At 41.9% G+C, this 18,915-nt stretch overlaps 1 protein-coding gene across 1 annotated transcript in view; it reads left to right on the top strand.

Moving 5' to 3' along the window:
• The first annotated feature begins 3,230 nt into the window (after positions 1-3,230).
• The window catches only part of SPOCK3 (SPARC (osteonectin), cwcv and kazal like domains proteoglycan 3), a 225,988-nt gene continuing 210,303 nt past the window's right edge, over positions 3,231-18,915 (top strand). The window contains exons 1-2 of the mRNA XM_075091076.1: positions 3,231-3,338; positions 3,553-3,729. Coding sequence (XP_074947177.1) covers positions 3,553-3,729 — 177 coding nt within the window. The 5' untranslated portion in view covers positions 3,231-3,338. The remainder of the gene's footprint in view (positions 3,339-3,552; positions 3,730-18,915) is intronic.

Genomic DNA, 18,915 nt, shown 5'->3' with positions numbered 1-18,915 from the left:
AGCAAAAGCAACCTGAGTAGTTATGATTTTAAACTAGTAAGTCTTAATAATTGAAAAATCTGTATTACTGAAAACTTGGAAAATATATTTTGAAATTAAGAAGACAGACACATTTTTATTAATAACAGCAATATTTCTTAATTGGCCAATGACAAGAAGAGCTATCTGTCAGAGTTCCTAAACTCTCAGTTTAAAATTATGTACCTGTTACCATTAGTATTATGCTCTTATCACTACCCCAGTACTGGATTCCCTGTCACATCTTAAAGATGCTATTGTTAGGCACATCAGTATGTAACAATACAGACATATTTTCTGTGAGAAATGTACTTACATTTAAAGTAAAGGAAAGAGTAATTCTCAAGATACATAAATTTAATCTTTGAAGAGCAGTGACATTATTGAGAGAAAAAAAAAAAAACAACTTAGGTTTGTATCTTCAAAATGCCATTTCAATCAAGCATCTTTTTTTGTGTGCTTGAATAAATGGAATTACCAGCTCGTGTAAAGTCCTTGATCAGAATGAGGCTCTTAAACCAATTATGTGGAGATCAGAGCGCTTAAAATTAGGAGGAATACATTTAGAATTATTAAAGGCTTCAAATAGTTCGGTTCAGGCAAAATTACATATAATTGATCATTAAATATGTGTTGTCAGTAGAAACTGCAGTCATAGGTGTGGAAGATGACTTTTTTAGAGAAATCCCAGTGAAACTTTTGCAAAACCCAAACCGTACCAGAGGTCCCTTTTCTAAGAATTTTTACTGAACGCAAATCCCAGCCGCTTTATTCTTCTTGTCTAAGTATGGAAAGAGGCACCATAAGTTAAAGTACTGAATAATATTATCTGGATGAAAATGTGAAACACAGATGAAGCAAAACCAAAATAGGTTACCTTGATTGCTAGGTAAGTGAAACTACAAATTTGGGGATTGGGATGCTTTTAAAGAAGTTCAAATAAGTGATTCTTTTTTAAAAAAAGTCATTAGCTTTACAGAGAAATTTCTTCTTTGCCAAAGGGCAAAGCGATTTGTAGGAAATTAACATTAAGACTGACAAACACAAATTGGATTGTCAGAGAATGATTGTATAAGAGACTGACTCTATAACCCGCCCTGAGAATAACATGACTGTTTTATTGATTCTTATTTAGCCTCTGTGCAGTCCCTCTATCTCTTTGCTTTGGATTTTATGATTCATTTATTACAGAATATAATATCATTCTGGATAGGTAGTGTTTTCAGAGTCAGGCACATAAATCCTAATCTGGCAATCATTCTCTATATCTGTCAGACTGGTGACAAGATTCTCATTGATTTTAGTGATACAGGTTTAGGAACAAAATGGCATGTATTATGTAGTGTAAGATGCAGGTTAGCAGATTTAATTCATACTTCACTATCTGTCTGTAGTTACATTTTATGATCAACCTCAAAACTTGCTAAGATAAGTCAAAATCTCATATTCACTACTCTTTTTGCATGAAGTGGCATTTTTCTGCTTATCAGATCTGAGAATCTCTTGATGGCTTTGGCCCTGGTTTCAAGTCTGAAAGTAACTCTCAATTTTTACCATGGAAAATACTTTCAGATACTACACTAGGAGTGTTGTGTTCTCTGAACATACTTCTTGGCAACCTTGTGGTGGGTTAGCCTTGGCCAACAGCCAAACTTCCATTCAGCTGCTTGCAGCCCCTCTACCAGTAGGACAAGGGGAGAAAATAGGAAGAACAGGAATGAGCAAGCTCGTGGGTTAAGATAAAAGCAGGGACACCACTCACCAATTACTGCTGCAGACAAAACAGACTTGACTTGGAGAAGATTAATTTATTGCCAGTTAAAATAAAAATGTAATTGCTAATTTGGGTAGTGGGAAACAAGAAGATGTGTTAAAACAACACCTTTTCTCCCCCCATGTCCCAGGCTCAACTTCATTCCAGACTCCTCTCCCTGACCAGCACAGGGGGAGTTAAGGGGGAGTACAGTCAGTATGTAATGGTTTCTCTTCACCACTCCTTCCTTCTCATGCTTTTCCTCTACTCTGGCATGGCTTCTCCATGGGCTGCAGTCCTCAGTCCTTCAGGAAAATGTGCTCTGGTATGGGCTTGCCACAGCTCCTTTGGGTATATCCATTTGCTCTGGCTTGGGTCTTCCATGGGGTGCAGTTCTCTGCCATGGAGCATCTCCACCTCCCTCTCCTCCTCCTTTCACCTTGGTGTTCCCTCGTTTCTTAGTCTTCTCGTTCCCACCTCCTCTCTCCACACAGCATTTTCTGCCCCTTCTTAGCTAGGCTTTCACAGAGGCACCACCAGCTTTGCTGATGGGCTCAGCTGTGGCCCAACATGCCTCAACTGTGGAGCTGGCAGGAACCAGCTGTCCCCAACATGTGGCAGCCCCACACCTCTTCCCACAGAGGCCACCCCTGCAGTCCGTCACCCTCCCACTACCAAAACCTTGTGGCATATGGCCAATACAAACCTAAAAAGCAGAGTGTTACTCAAGTCTAGGGAATAAAGTTAATGTTACAGAATTAATTAGGTCATCAGGATGGCAGATGTAATTCAGAATTAAAGATGGAGTCAAGTATGCTGGAAAGGTAATGGAACGATTCATGCACCTTGCTTATTTGTAAATTGAACTAATTTGGGAAAGAAACCGGATGTCACTGAAAGCTTTGGGTTAGCATACAGCTGCCGCTTAAAAACCGAACAGCCAGAAAGAGGGGGAAGAGTGCACGGTTCTTACAAAAGGGAGTAACGGAGGCAGCGTTACAACGCCAGCATGTACCTAAATCAGCATTTAGAGGCGATGTGAGAGCTTCCCCTCAAGGTACAGGAAGTTTTGTCTTGAAATTACTGCGCGTTTTTACAGACCGTAACCGCCTAAGGATTTTCGCAGACTAAACTTGGGGTACGAGGTGCCAGCACAACTGCAGAAAAGTTCCAGCGGCTTCCACCCCCACCTGGAGGTGCTGGCGGCACAGCGCGGCTCCTGCGCCGACCCGAGGGGTGCGACGAAGGCGGCCCGTGCGAGCGGCGGGTCCGGCCGGCGTTCCCGGCGGCGGCCGCAGGGCAGAGGCCGAGCCCCGGCGCTGCCCCGCCGCGCTCACCTCAGCGCCGGCAGCTCCGCAGGGGGAAGGCCCTCCGGCCGCCCGCTCGCGCGCGGACCGCGGCGCCAGCGGCGCCGCGCGGAGCGGCACGGATGCGGGGCGGGGCGAGGGGCGGGCGGAGCGCGCGGCGCGGCGCGGGGTGGACGGCTGCAGACGGCGGCGCGTGCGGGGAGGGAGCGGGCCGCCTTTCCGGCCGCGGCGAGGAGCGCGGTTGCGGGGCTTGCAGCAAGGTGACGGGCTGGGCAGCCGCCCCTTCATCCCCCCTTTTTTCCGAGCGCTCCGCGTTGGGCTCCCTTTCTCGCTGCCCCCTCCTCACCCCTCGCCCCTTTCGGGTGGACGAGGGGGCCCGTTGCGGGCGGTTGTCCCCGTCCCCCGCCGGCCGCCCCCGGCCGGGGTTCGGCTCCGGTGTGGGTAACCCCCCTCCTCGTGTCTCCTCTCGCCCAGATGCTCAAGGTAGCAGTCTTCGTATGCGTGTGTGCGGCAGCCTGGTGCAGCCCGGCGCTGGCGGCGGCGGCGGCCGGGGGCAGACCGGACAGCGGCAATTTTCTGGACGATAAACAATGGCTCACGACCATCTCCCAGTACGACAAGGAGGTCGGGCAGTGGAACAAATTCCGAGACGTAAGTTCATCCCTTCAACCTCGCCTGCCGGCGGCCGCCCCCGGCAGCCCCGCGGCTGGCTGTCTGGTTCCGTTCGCCTAGGACACCCCTTGGGCAGCCGGGGCTGGGGTGCAGCCTTAACTTCCCTTCCTCCTTCTCCCTAAATTTTAATTTTTATTTTTAATTCCCGGCGGCGCCTGGGCGGGAGGAGGGGGGTCCCGCCGGACAGTTCCCGGTGCACTGCCGCCGCTGAGCGGCGAGGACCGCTCGCTGTGCTCCGGGCCGTGCCGGGCGCCCGGCCCGCACCTCCGGGGTCCAGCGAGCCGGGGCGGGGGAGCCGCTTCCCGCCCCGCGGGTCGCCGCCAGCTGTTACGAGGCGGCGGCGGCGGAGTTGGCGTTTGCCCTTCCTGCTGCCCTCTTCCCGCCCCGCGGCGGTGGCTGAGGAGGGGGCGCGCGCGGCGGCCGTTGGGCCCCGCTCCCCGCCGAAGCGGGGGGTCGCCCCATCGCCGCTCGGCGAGTGCCGCCCGGGGCAGAGCCCCCCGCCACCTGGAAGCGTGCGGCGGGTGGGACTGCCCAGCCTCACCTTGCTGCTGTCAGGAGTGCCGAGGGGGCGGGCAGGGGGAGAAGGGCCAGCTGGGGCGAGGGGCGCTTTCTGGGAGGCGTTGGAGCGCGGGCCGTGGCAGGCAAGTCCGCTGAGTAAGGCGGTAAGTTGTGCAAATAGTGCGTCCGAAGTGCCTCGCACGGAGGACGTGAACACCAGACCCGGTCTGACCCGAATCTCATCAGTTATGAAACCTGCTCCTGTAAGGTGACTCTCGTCCTCCAGAGCGCTTCGCTTTTGCGCTTAGTTCGGTCTCTGTTGCAAGTTGAGTAAAACCCAGTCGATTTTAAAAAGTCCTTTCTATCTCTTTCATTGAAATACATTGTCCTTTATCTTCCGATATCCTGTGTTCTTTGATATTGCTTTTAAAAACCTGAATTCCGAGCATGCAAAATAATTTTATGTTTAGCTTTACTGTATTGCTTACTGGATTTCTTTGGTTTGGTGTAAAACATTGTTTTGGTTTACAACTTCAGAGTCAACAGGTTTCTCGTTCTGCAGCTTGCTTGTGACTGGGGTTTGCTATAGTGAACTGAAGTAAATGTGTCTGAGAAGTCTCCTTTGTTTTTCTGAGAGCTGCAGCGTACTTCTGATGCATATATTTTCTAGCTTTATATATGTGTTGCATGTGGGGTGCAAACTTGGCGATTTATGTTGAGTAACTAGGAAAGAAGAGCCTCTGTTAAGAGTTGTGAGAGAACATATTTCCCCTATGGTTTCTGTTAAACCGTATAATTTTAGTGGTTGAGAACACTCAAATTAGTATTCAGATATTCTTATTTGCTTTGAATATCTTCAAAAGCTACGTTCATGTGAAAAAAAAAAAACAAACCCAAAACATTCAGTGTACTGTACTTTGGGACCTGTAATTTTGGAAAAAAATATGCAGTGCTGTATAAAAGTTTTAGGACGAAAGGCTGCTGCTAGAGAGAACTCTAAAATAAGTACATCAGTTCTGGTTTCTGATTGGGCAAAGTCATTTACGTAGGACTAGCCTGCAAGGCTGAAGAAGCTAAGTGCTCTCTAATGCCTGTCTCCTGGGTGCCCACTGACATATACTGTAATACTGGATATTAGCCAGCTAATTTATTCTGTGACAAGTAGGTGTCCCCAAGGGTTTTAAGAGTGACTGCTTTGAGGAGGTACTGCATACTGATTCTTCTGAGGCAATCTACAAATATGCTGGTTTGTTTATTTTCACACTGTTTAAGTTTTATAAGGCTGGTACTTCAGTGAAGAATATGTTTTTATTTCTTGTGCAGAGTGCTTATATCCTATTGATCGGTACTCAGTCTGGAATATTTATGGATGGTCCTAATGCTTCACAAGGCTCTCCCTTTAAAACGTGGGTGGCTTTCAGTAACTCATAGGATACAATTGTTAAAGAAAATTAAAAATTATGAGTTAATCTACCTCTACGAGAATACATTAGAAAAATCTCTTACTTGTAAGAAGCACTGATCAATTATCATCCTTAAATATAACATGGTGGAGAAGTTTTATTAACATCCTACAGTTTTATATAATTAGTAGATTTACTTGTATGACTGTAATTTGTTGGTTTTGAAATTGTGATTAGTGATTTAATTAGTGATTCAAATGTTGCCTCCTGTTAAGAAGCAGCACAACTGCATTCTAAACATATGTAGGGATAACTATCTTGCAGAGTTAAAATCAAAAGCAAGTTATGCAAGGCCTGTGTTTGTAATTTAATTTTCTGGTCAGAGAATAGCATATTTTTTGCGGGCTTTAAATACCCTACAGATGTAAGGGTGAGATGGAATTCTGGTGTGAAAAGAAGTATTTAAAGGCTTAACTTAAGACTTAACTGACAGGACTGATTAATGTGGAAGATAATGACCCTGACTTCTGGCTCATTGGCTCAGTTTCTTGGAGTTTTAGATCACAGTGAGAAAGAACATAGTTATTCAGAAAGGGAACCCTTACAAAACCTAATGTTGTGGTTTAACACCAGCCGGCAACTAAGCCCTATGCAGCCGCTTGCTCACTCCCCCCTTGGTGGGATGGGGGAGAGAATCCAAAGAGCAAAAGGGAGAAATCTTGTGGGTTGAGATAAAGACAGTTTTTAATAGGGAAAGCAAAAGCCGTGCATGCAAGCAAAGCAAAACAAGGAATTTATTGAGTACTTCCCAATGACAGGCAGGTGTTCAAACATCTCCAGGAAAGCAGGGCTCCATAATACCTAACAGTTACTTGGGAAGACAAAATGCTGTAACTCCAAATGTCCCTCCCTTCCTCCTTTTCCCCCCAGCTTTATATGCTGACATAATGTCACATGGTATGGAATATCCCTTGAGTTGAGGTCAGCTGTCCTAGCTGTGTCCCCTCCCAGCTTCTTGTGCACCCCCAACCCACTCACTGGAGGGGTGGTGTAAGAAGCAGAAAAGGTCTTGACCCTGTGTGAGCACTGCTCAGCAATAACGAAAACACCCCTGTATTATCAATACTGGTTTCAGGACAAATCCAAAACACAGCCCTATACTAGCTACTCTGAAGAAAATGAACTCTATCCCAGCCGAAACCAGCACACCTAATACACCAGGATATGATCTTCTATTGAAAGAAAAAAAAAAAAAAGAAACCCAAACCCAAAACAAACCCCAAACCTAACACTCTTAAATCCTCTAAAATGTCAGATTTGTCAGTAAAGATTAACGTTGAAATATTAGCTAAAATCTTTCAGCACTTTGTACAAGCAAAACCGTAACTGAGTCTTCAATTCTTTTGAAAAATCTTGATCATTCTGATAAATCTGTTGAAAATAAAGAAATAGGTCTAGGCAGGAGCTGTGCCTTAATATAGAACAGTGGGAAGCTAGGTGCGTGTTACAAACTATCTTTTTCTTGTGCAAAAATTGAGAATTGGCTCTTTCTTAAATAGGAGACTTTCCATCTTCAAGATGGGGGGGTGAAGTGTATTCCTCATATGTCAAATATCAACTCCCCCAACCTGTATGTGTGTCAGACATCTTGGTTTATATACAAGGATACATTTACTTTTTGCCTGTAGTAGCTGGGGAGGAAGAGTTTTGAACCTAATCTTAGTGCTGCTGCAGTCCAGTTGCTAAGTGGCTGCAGCTCATGTGTCTGTCACTAAAATACGTCTCAGAGTTGATGTGTTGATTAAGGTTTTTCAAGATGCCTGGTTAGGCTCCTTCATCAGCCTATGGTGTCACGATGCTGGGATGTCCTAGCTTTGTTTTATTTCATGGCTGGGAATTGAGGTTCTTTAGTAGATGCTAAGTTAGGGGAAATCTTCTTCACTGATATTTTATTATAGTGCTTTGTGTTCATGGTATCGGCTATAGTGGTTGCACCAGACATTTGATAAAAATGCGTATCTATAAACCGCAGTTTGTCTCAGACGAAGATTATTCATTTTAAAAAATGTAATTGCATAATGACATTGCATTTATGCTCTCCTACTTAGAATATCCTAAGCCTTATGCATCAAACCTTCATTACTCATAATGCTGTAAATCTGTGGAAAAAACCAAAATATATGAATAATTCCTTAGCATCTTTATGACTTGATTCCAAATAATGGTGGTATTTTTAATCCTAAAACAAAACTTAATGCCTTTGTCATTTATAATCACTTTGTCTTTTTATGTGGTCTTTACAGCCAGATGGGTAAAGTTTCACGCAACCATAATTGTTGTATTGCTATTTGAAAGCCTTTCAGAAACTTTAATTTTGATTTCTGTAAATTCCATGAAGCAACATTCTTTAGAGTAATTAGTTTTAGTCATTAATGTTTGCAAATGGTGTCCTGTCCATTTCCATCCATTAAAAGGACTGTATAATAAATGTATTTTATACGGTATATTTTACTTACTGCTTAAGGAGAGTTATTTATGATCTAACTTGCTTGTTAGTGATTTCTACCTCTTCCTTTCAAAGAGATCATAATTTAAGCAATTCCTGTATTTGCAAATTCAAGATGCGTCAGGAAGCTTTGTAGTGAAAGATACTTGTGGTATATAAACAAACTCCACACAACTCAACTGTGGCATAGTACTGTTATGAAATAATGTGATCAGTTGCATCATGCCACAGTGTTACTATCATCCTACTATATTAATACAGATATCAAAGGTAAAGAAGGTAGAACAAAATTCAAGTAACAGACCTTAAAACCTATCAGCTATGAAGGGGAAGTTTGCACTGGTAATACTACCTTTTACTTTGCTTCACTCACTATGAAGTGTTCTTATAATAACCATCTAATATATTGCCTTCTAAAATATTAGGTAAGTTTGGGCAGCTCATGTTGGCCTCCCAAATGAGTCTTTTGAAGATACTTAAAGAATATATTTTTTCAACATAAGTGAAACCTAAACCTCTGTGTTTGGAAAGGAGGTGAATCAAATACTAGGTCTCCATGCCAATTCTGTTTGGAGGTTTAAAGCATCTCAAAAATGAGCACCCTCTGCCCCCCAGCTAAGCTCCCCACCAGCTCTGCACCTGGAGTTTTTTTACTGTTGTGAGCAGAACATCTCTACCCAACTGTGCATCCACACAACTGCATCTCAGTACAACTATGAAAGCCAAAGGCTGTTTTAAAAAGGCTTTGTGACAAGGTTTTTGCACTTTGTTGTATTATCACCATGTAAGTATCTCGAAGCTTTTCATGTTTCCAGAGTGGAGTACTGATAACCTTATTTGAAGAGAAGGACTTCTGTTCAAGTTTTTTTGCGTTGGGGTAGAATCCCTTCTAGTTTATGGAGGATCATGAATGTACTCTGGAGGAAGTCAGTATTTAGGATTGGATAGTGCAGCGCTCATCAGTCTTTCTTTACTAATGTTAACTCATTAGCTGTGAAAATAGGTCCAGTAGTTTTATTTATCCTGTACTTTTTATGGTTCAGGGTAAATAAACCATACCTCCTTCCTTATCAGCGAGTAGGGCACCTCTTTTACTACATACATATGTTTTGATAGAAAGTTATGATTATGATGTCAGGAAAAAAATGGAATTGCAGAGCAGGAAAGATGAACTTCATTATGTTGTGCTGTGCCTAAGTTAAACCAAGAACTTGCTAATTAGTTATTTTTTTCAGTTAGGGCATTTAATCTGTTTTCCACATGCCAGTTTGTTACTTGAAACTAGTTATTGCCTATTCTAAAGTATCAGTCTTTCTCTTTTTTTCATTACTTTTATTTTATATGATCTCGGTTTTATTAATATGGTGAAGGAGGAAAAAACTTGAAATCTAGGACATCTGACAGAATGAGCATTTTGTACCTACACCTAAAGACTTGATCACTGTTTTTTAAACTGTGAAATACAGGAGAGTGTTAGGAATTTCCATTAATTTCAATTCAGAAAATTTTAGTAAGCTATTTAATTGTTCGGCACTTCTAAACTGAACATGGCAAATTGTAATGGGAAGGAGCAATGGAAATCTTAAATTTCCATTTTTTCTGTATAAAAAGGCTTCACATTTTTATATGTGTGTTTAGTTTGTTCTCAAGTATGGATTCCTTTTTTCTTTCACCTGATTTTCCTCTGGTCTGTGTTTGCTGCTTGTTTCTAGTGATAAGGTTTTTTTTTTTTTTTTTTTTCTACAAAGGCAGAGTCTACTGGTCTCAAACTGTTGTTAACATTGAACTCTTAACTGCCTCTTGGAAGGCATTAGCTTGGAAGCTCTTTATATAGCTAACGTTTAGGAGTTAAGTAAACTGTAATGTGCTTTTCCTTAGATTGCCCTCATAATCTAAAGTAAAGCTGATAACATTGTTTCATCTTATCTTTATCTCCTTTCTCCAAAGAATAATCTTTATTTGATTTGCTGTAGGTTGTTTAGTGGATATGTATACCCAGTCTTCTCTTGTCTTATCATTATATCTTATTGGGATTGACTCTAGCCATCTGTGCTTATTATAGTGCAGTATAAATAGCTTTGTAATACACTAATAGATGGTAACAGTAACAGAAACAGCATAGGCTGTCCTGGTTTTACAATCAGAAAGGGAAGGTATCTGGAGCAAGAGGTGTATTATAAGGGGAAGCTGGACATAGAAAACAATGGAATATGAACAGAATTAGGATATCTATGTTTTTAGAATAACCATCAATTCTTGTTTTTCCCATCTACTCCATTTCTATTACTCCATAATCGTTGAAGCATTTGAAGTAACTAGCTGCAGAAAAGAGAAATAATAGCTTGGCTTAACTTTTCTGCAAGTCTTGGCCAGTTTTCGCGCGTAAGTTTTCTTTTAAATAGGCACTTAAATTTAAACTGCGCTGTGTCGTGTCCATGTTGTCCCATGTTGTGCCATGTCCCCCTGCTAAGATACGCTGAATGAAATAAGGAAATCTTGGAACAGTTGGTTATTTTTTTTGGTACCTAGCTTTAGAGCAACACTTAAATTTTCAAGGATAAGGAAACTTTTATGCTAACCAAGGAATTTCCTTTTCCTATCAGTACATAGAAAATACTTGTTAGTAAAATAGCTTCAGTTTTGCTTTGTGGATATTCTTCTAATGCAGACCTTTTAAAAAGTTGACATTCATTTTGCAGTGGTGTTTTTCCTGTTGTGTATTTGTGATCTGACATATTTGAATGTATTTGTAATTACAGATTAACATGCTTTTTCTGCATCTGGTGTTAAGTCTCACTTTGACTATGCTCAATGCTAAAAGTCTGCCTTGTTTGCCTTAAACAAATATTATGGAAGCAATGGTAGTAAATGCTAACATACTATATTGTATTAAATTCTTGTAATTTTCATATGTCATGGAGTTCAATTTCTGAGAGAGAGAAAAGTTCATGGCTAGTTATATCAGTGTTCAGAGCTTCACTGGGCATTCTTACCTTATGTGAATGATCTTAGTTATTTGGTAGATTTTTTTAAAATGATTTTCACTTTTGCTTTCCCATCTTACCTCATTTGACACTGATAGATTACAGTAGTGAAAATTACTGTAGGAATTAAAGGTTTACCTAAGAAAAATAGTGCAATGTAAGGTAGCAACCTCAGGCTGGACACTAGGAGAGACAGTATGACATTCTAATCCATGAGAAAGCTTTCACGTAACAATGAGGATGTGATTTTACTGCTCTATTTCCATCTTCACAAGTGACTGCTTTAAGAGAATACAAAAAGAGAACAGGTTTAAAAGATGTAAAGCATCCAAACTTTTTGGTATTTTGCTGCTTCCAGAGAGTATTATCTTAATATGTTGTTATTAAAGATTAGCCAGCACTTGACATTTTTCTGCAGAAAATCTTATGAACTAGTTTTTTATTTTCTCAAGTGATGTGTAATCATTGGCTCAAAGGAGACTGTCAGTTTGCAGCTTGTTCAGCATCTCTCTAATAGAGTCTGCAAGTCATCAAATAATTTTATGTAGTGCACTTACACTGGGGCCTGCATACAGCTGAAAACAAACTCCCTTGACATTTTTGAGCTTGCATTGATGATGAAATTCATTCCAGTTGTTAAATCTCTGTAGCATAGCAATGAGAAGTACAGAACTTACTCCTCAGTATAGGCTTCCGAGTATGGAAAATAACCTGTCCTTTAACGGCTATTTATTAAAATTGAGGGAAGTTATTTATATGAAGATTGTGGGATATGTATTTAATGATGCATGTATCTTTAAGGATTTGGTGGTGGTTGTGTCGGTGACTGAAACATCATTTTAGCAGAAAACCCAGCCAGTGGTTTTACAAGCAGAATCAATTGGCTGGTATGTAGAGCAGCAATGCCAGTAATCCACTGTATGAAGTGCCCTTCCAGCCTTCTGCAGATGAATAAGTTAACCAGTTCGGTTAGATTTAGGAAGCCCATGTGAACTTCGGGAACTCTTTGTATTCATAAAGTTTAGGGCCAAAACAGGCTATAGCATTTGATAATATGCTTGCCTGTATACAGTGGCTCATTAACTTTTACCCTGACAGATTGTATTAAACCCCAAAATTCTAGTTGGGCAAAAGCGTTTCAGGTTTCAGGAGGTTGTACTGTGTGCTACTGGCACAGATTAAGATAAAGATTTGATCACTAAGGCCTGCAGTGTGAGGGAATTAATTAGTTGCAATATTCCCAGATGATCTAGGCAGCAAATCTGTGCTGTTTTGCAGCAGAATAAGGAATAATACCTTTTAAGCTCATACTCACCTGATCTGGGAGTGTTTCCTTCTTTGGCCCAAATATGACAATGACTAAGACTGGTACTTGATGAATATTTCTTATATTAATTTGCAGTTTAAAAGGAATTATATTCCGCCACCTTCACAGCAGTTGTGTCTATTGTCAGTAATTGTGACCAATTAGTTTTATGCGAAAAATCACAAACGGTGTTGGAATACAAGCCAATTCAAATCCTAAGGAAGATGGAGAAATTACTTCTGAACTTCCATTAAGATATTCAGAGATATCTGTGCTCAGGAGTTAGCAGGCCTCGTTGAGAGGGCTTTAAACTAGATAAGAAGAGGCAGAGGGGGATAAAACAAGGCTTGCTAGGAATGAGCCTGGGGGTGGCATACCTGTGTTGGAGAAGAGATCAATAGATCAACTGAAGTGCATTTATACCAATGCACGCGGCATGGGCAATAAACAGGAGGAGCTGAAAGCCATTGCGTGCCAGGGAAACTATGATGTGGTCACCATCACGGAAACATGGTGGGATGATTCATACAACTGGAGCGCTGCAATGGATAGCTACAAGCTCTTTAGAAGGGACAGGCAAGGAAGGAGAGGTGGACGGGTAGCTTGTACGTTAGAGAGTATTTTGACTGTCTAGAACTCAACAACAGTAATAAGGTTGAGTGCTTATGGGTAAGGATCGGGGGAAGGCCAATAAGGGAGATATCCTGGTTGGGAGTCTGTTACAGACCACCCAACCAGGATGAGGAGACAGATGAAGTACTCTACAAGCAGTTGGCTGAAGTCTCACAATCTCTAGCCCTTGTTCTCATGGGAGACTTCAACTTACCAGGTATCTGCTGGAAATACAACACAGCAGAGAGAAAGCAGTCTTGGAGGTTGCTGGAGAGTGTGGGAGATAACTTCCTGACGCAGCTGGTAAGCGAGCCTACCAGGGGAGGTGCCCTGCTGGACCTGCTGTTTACGAACAGAGAAGGGCTGGTGGGTGATGTGGTGGTTGGAGGCTGTCTTGGGCTCAGCAACCATGACACGATAGAGTTCTTGATTCTTGGAGAAGTAAGGAAGAGGGTCAGCAAAACCGCTGCCCTGAACTTCGGAAGGGCAGACTTTGGATTGTTAAGGCATCTGGTTAACAGAGTCCCTTGGGAGGCAGTCCTGAAGGGCAAAGGAGTCCAGGAAGGCTGGATGTTATTAAAGGAGGAGGTCTCAAAAGCGCAGGAGCAGGCCGTCTCCGTGTGCTGTAAGTCGAGCAGGTGGGGGAGAAGACCAGCTTGGCTGAATAGTGAGCTTTGGCTGGAACTCAAGAAAAAAAAGGAGAGCTTACTGCCTTTGGAAGAAGGGGCAGGTGATTCAGGAGGACTACAAGGCTGTTGTGAGGTTATGCAGGGAAAAGATTAGGAAGGCGAAGGCCCAGCTGGAACTTAAACTGGCCGCCACCGTTAAAGGTAACAAAAAACGCTTTTATAAATACATCAGTGACAAAAGGAGGGCCAGGGAGAACCTCCCTCCTTTGTTGGATGCAGCAGGTAACCTTGCCACGAAAGATGAGGAGAAGGCTGAGGTACTTAATGCTTTCTTTGCCTCAGTCTTTAATAGTTGGACAGGTCATCCTCAGGGTTGTCAGACCCTGTGCTGGGAGATGGAGCTAGTACGCAGAATGAAGTCCCAGTTGTTGAAGAGGTGGCAGTCACTGACCTGCTCCTTCAACTGGATGTTCACAAGTCCATGGGGCCAGATGGGATCCACCCGAGGATGCTGAGGGAGCTGGCAGAGGAGCTCGCCAAGCCACTGTCCATCATTTATCAGCAGTCCTGGTCAACCGGGGAGGTCCCAGATGACTGGAAACTAGCGAATGTGATGCCCCTCTACAAGAAGGGTCAGAAGGAGGATCCAGGGAACTACAGGCCTGTCAGCCTGACCTCGGTGCCAGGAAAAGTCATGGAGCAGATCATCTTGAATGCCATTAAGCAGCACATGCGGGACAACCAGGTGATCAGGCCCAGCCAGCATGGGTTTATGAAAGGGAGGTCCTGCCTCACTAACCTGGTCTCCTTCTATGACAAGGTGACCTGCTTAATGGATGAGGGGAAGGCTGTGGACGTTGTCTATTGGACTTTAGTAAGGCCTTTGACACTGTCTCCCGCAGCATTCTCCTGGAGAAGCTGGCTGCTCACGGCTTGGATGAGTGCACCCCGCGCTGGGTTAAAAACTGGCTGGACAGCCGAGGCCAGAGAGTGGTGGTGAATGGGGTCAAATCCGGTTAGTAGCCAGTCACAAGCGGTGTTCCCCAGGGCTCAGTGTTGGGGCTGGTCCTGTTCATTATCTTCATTGATGATCTGGATGAGGGGATTGAGCGCACCCTCAGTAGGTCTGCAGATGACACCAAGCTGGGTGGAAGTGTCAATCTGCTGGAGGGCAGGAAGGCCCTACAGAGGGACCTGGACAGGCTGGATTGTTGGTCTGGAGCCAATGGTACGAGTTTCAATGAAGCTAAGTGCTGGGTCCTGCACTTGGGTCACAACAACCCCATGCAACACTACAGGCTTGGGGAGGAGTGGGTGGAGAGCTGCGTGGTGGAAAAGGACCTGGGGGTGTTGGTTGACAGCCAGCTGAACATGAGCCAGCAGTGTGCTCAGGCGGCCAAGAAGGCCAACGTCATCCTGGCTTGTATCAGGAATAGTGTGGCCAGCAGGAGCAGGGAGGTGATAGTGCCCCTGTACTTGGCACTGCTGCAGCTGCACCTTGAGTACTGTGTTCAGTTTTGGGCCCCTGTCCTACAAGAAGGACGTTGCGGTGCTGGAGCGTGTCCAGAGAAGGGCAACGAAGTTGGTGAAGGGTCTAGAGAACAAGTCTTATGAGGAGCGGCTGAGGGAACTGGGGTTGTTTAGTCTGGGGAAGAGGAGGCTGAAGGGAGACCTTATCGCTCTCTATAACTACCTGAAAGGAGGTTGTAGTGAGGTGGGTGTTGGTCTCTTCTCCCTAGTAACAAGTGATAGGACGAGAGGAAGTGGCCTCAAGCTGCGGCAGGGGAAGTTTAGGTTGGACATTAGGAAAAACTTCTTCACCAAAAAGTCTGTCAAACATTGGAACAGGCTGCCCAGGGAGTTGGTTGAGTCTCCATCCCTGGAGGTATTCGGAAGAAGGGTAGATGTGGTGCTTGAGGATACGGTTTAGTGGTGGACTTGGCAGCGATAGGTTAGCGGTTGGACTCTATGATCTGAAGGGTCTTTTCCAACCTTAACAATTCTATGATTCTATATTGTCTTAATCCAGACTGTAAGTGTTTAAACATTAGGTAGGCAGTCTTGTTTCAAGAACAAAAAGCACAAACGTGAAGAGCCTAGTAGGTTCATACTTTCCAAAGCCATCAAAGGGCTATCAGATTGCCCAGTGTACTGCAAATAGTGTGCAATATTTCTTACATTAACTGGATTAAAGCACACTTGGTGCACATCAATTTTTCTATATCTTAATAAATCTAGCATTTCCCTCCTAAACTGTTAAGCTGTTTAATTTTTCATCCATATGCTTATTTTATTTTACAGTTGAACGTATATAACTTTACTCAGGATTTCTTGTTAGGCAGTTACAAGGTCCTGTTCTGGTGAACTCTGGTACTTGGGGCATGAATGGACAGAATTTCTTTACCCTAGTAAGAAAAAGACTCAGTTATGTTAGGAAAACAGGCAGTTGGTTCCACCTGTGATGTGATATTCATGGGCTCCTCAAAAGAAAATATCTTCTCAAAGAACGCAGGGATGCATGGCCAAAATTTCATTGAAGTTACTCTAACACCTTAACATAGTGTAACATGATGATGAATCATGGGATTTCGTTCTGAGATCTGCAGGTGTAGCCTCAGAAAGACAGAGGAGGAGGGATATGCAGAAGTAGACTTTATTACATAGTTTTGTACTGCAGATTAAAAACCTCAAAACATTTCAGTGTTCTTCACTAGGACTGAATGTGTATTTATAAACTGATTCTACACAGCCATAATCTTCACGGACCTCTGTGCCTGGTTTGGACAGAAGTTATCATACCTTTCTGTCTTTGCTTAGTTTTTACATATGCTGATTGTTGACAATTCCACTTTTTTCCCCCTTTCCTGCATAAAAATGGTAGTTTGTTAGGGCATATGAAAGTCTCACTTTTTTTTTTCCCTCCAAGTTTTCTACATTTGGATTATAGCATACCTTCTGTAATTTGAAGACATGAGTAACATTTTTTCCGCAGAAGGTTTTAAAGTACTAATGTTAAGGAGTATTTGATGTTCAGCACATTGAAAAGTTGAGCTCTTGTGTTTTTTATAATAAATATGAATGCATGCCACATGCATGTGTGAGTGCATGCACACACATATGCACAGGCTAACTGGTATCTCAGATCAAAAACAATTTAAAGAGATTTTACTCTGTCCATCCCTTGTGCTGGGGAGAAAAACACCTCACAGAATATTAGAATTATTTCATAGGTCTAACCTAATCATGTTTGCAGATCTTACCTTACCATCAGATTTTGATATCACATTGACTGCAGATCATTTTTGGGTATATAGTGAGAGTGACATGGATTTAGCCATGTTTGTAGTGTGCAGAATAAAATAATTCTGAATTTTTATCTCAAATATGCGAGGCAGTTGTCTACAATAGTTTCAATTCATTGGCTGGAAGAAATACCTAAATTTTTATATACTATTAAGTATCACATAAGAACAAGACAAGTATGACTACAGATGTCTAGAGATTTCTAAGAAAATGTTTGTGTTGAACTGCAGTTTCCCTAAGAAAGGTAAGAGAAGTTATCAAAAATATTTTAATAAAACTTGTGAAATTACTCTATGAAGCAAAACTTAAGTTAGACTCTAACAGTGCTTATCTGGTTGTAAAATGTGTTGGTATCTTACAAAGTTTGTTTTACAAACATCTTCCTTGTCAAACTGATATTCCTTTAATTCAAAAGTAAGGGAACCTTTAGAATTTTTTTTACAAAGAATTGGACTGTTACTTGCCAGCCCAGGCTGGACTAATCAACAGCATGAATGTTAGAAAAACTTTTTCTTAAAATATTGCAAGTTACTGTCAAACATTATTAATAAGCTGAACTTTTAATTATTATTAATATCTTTATAATGTTTTTTCATAGATATTTCTGCTTTTTAATCTTTATTCTAATGCAGATAAAGCTTAGTAATTTGCACATGTTTAATTCCCACATATACAGATCCTACTCTTGCTTGATTTTGTCAGAATGAAAATTTTTTACTGAATAAATGTACTGTAGCTGTAAAATTGAACACATTATTTATACAACTGCTTTAAAATATATCAGTGTTCGTCATTTACTTACACTGCAATAAAACAAAATTAAGCTTGAAAATCAAGTAGATGTATTTTCAGATTTGACAACTGAATTTTTCAGTTGCTTAACTGAGGTAGCTTTAGCCAAACAGCTTGCTCATTAGACCAAAAAACCTGCCAAGAGTAATCAAGCATAGGAATGAAACAAAAGACATTGTGATTTACCATTTTATGCTTGGCATTTATCAAGAGAAGAGCTTGATTGAAGGAAAAAAGAAACAAAAAAAAGAAAAGGAAAAAACTCCATAATGCTGAATTGATTACTATCATAAAATTTGAAAAAACTCAGTGACGTGCAGTCAGCTAGCCCTGTAATGCCTGGATTGTTATAGGGATTCTTCCAAATAGTGTATTTTCAAGGAGTTTGGCAGGAAGTGAAGTGCTTCTGCTGAAGTATTTTATTTTTTCCATCTTTATCAAACCTTCATTGTGGATTTCACGGGGATAATGTTGTATCAGAATGAATCTCAATCCAGCTTGTGTGGAATCTTCCCTTGTCTAATCAAGGCCACTGAGAATATGTTCACTGGTGTTTGTGAGGGGTGGAGTAAATCATTATTTGAACATTAAGTATACAAAATAGACTTCTGAATATATTTTACATCTTTGAAAAATGGAAAGTAAGTAAACTTGAACTGGAGAAAAAACTAAGTCATCCCTGCAATAATTTCTTTTAATTAGAAAATCCTATCTAGTGGTCTGAAGTGGAACACATATCAAGATGGTTGTGTGGGGTTTTTTTTACCCTTTTTTTCTTTTTTGCTTTATTATGTATAAGGGAATTCTTACTTTGTTGCTACTTCTTGGAGTACAATGCAAATGTTTTTTATTTCCTTAAACTACTGGATTTGATTGGGGATTTTATTTCTCTTTTAAATTAATTATCTTCCTGAATAAGTTATGTGTTTTTTATTCTGCTTCTCCCACTCACACCCCATTTGTGCAACCCCATTTGTGAGGTGAGGGTAGAAAACAATCTTTCAGTTTCACTGACCTGAATCAAAATATTTCATTTTGGCTAAATGATCTGAAAGAGTTTCTGTTTGTGTATTTATAGTCTGTGTCTGATTAATTTGCTGCATTGCTTCATGGAGTTGTAGGTAGGTGCCTC

This window comes from Phalacrocorax aristotelis, chromosome 4, assembly GCF_949628215.1.
Source record: "Phalacrocorax aristotelis chromosome 4, bGulAri2.1, whole genome shotgun sequence".
Taxonomy (NCBI): Eukaryota; Metazoa; Chordata; class Aves; order Suliformes; family Phalacrocoracidae; genus Phalacrocorax; species Phalacrocorax aristotelis.
The sequence above is the reverse complement of the archived record's forward strand: the minus strand, read 5'-3'. Positions and strand labels throughout refer to the sequence as shown.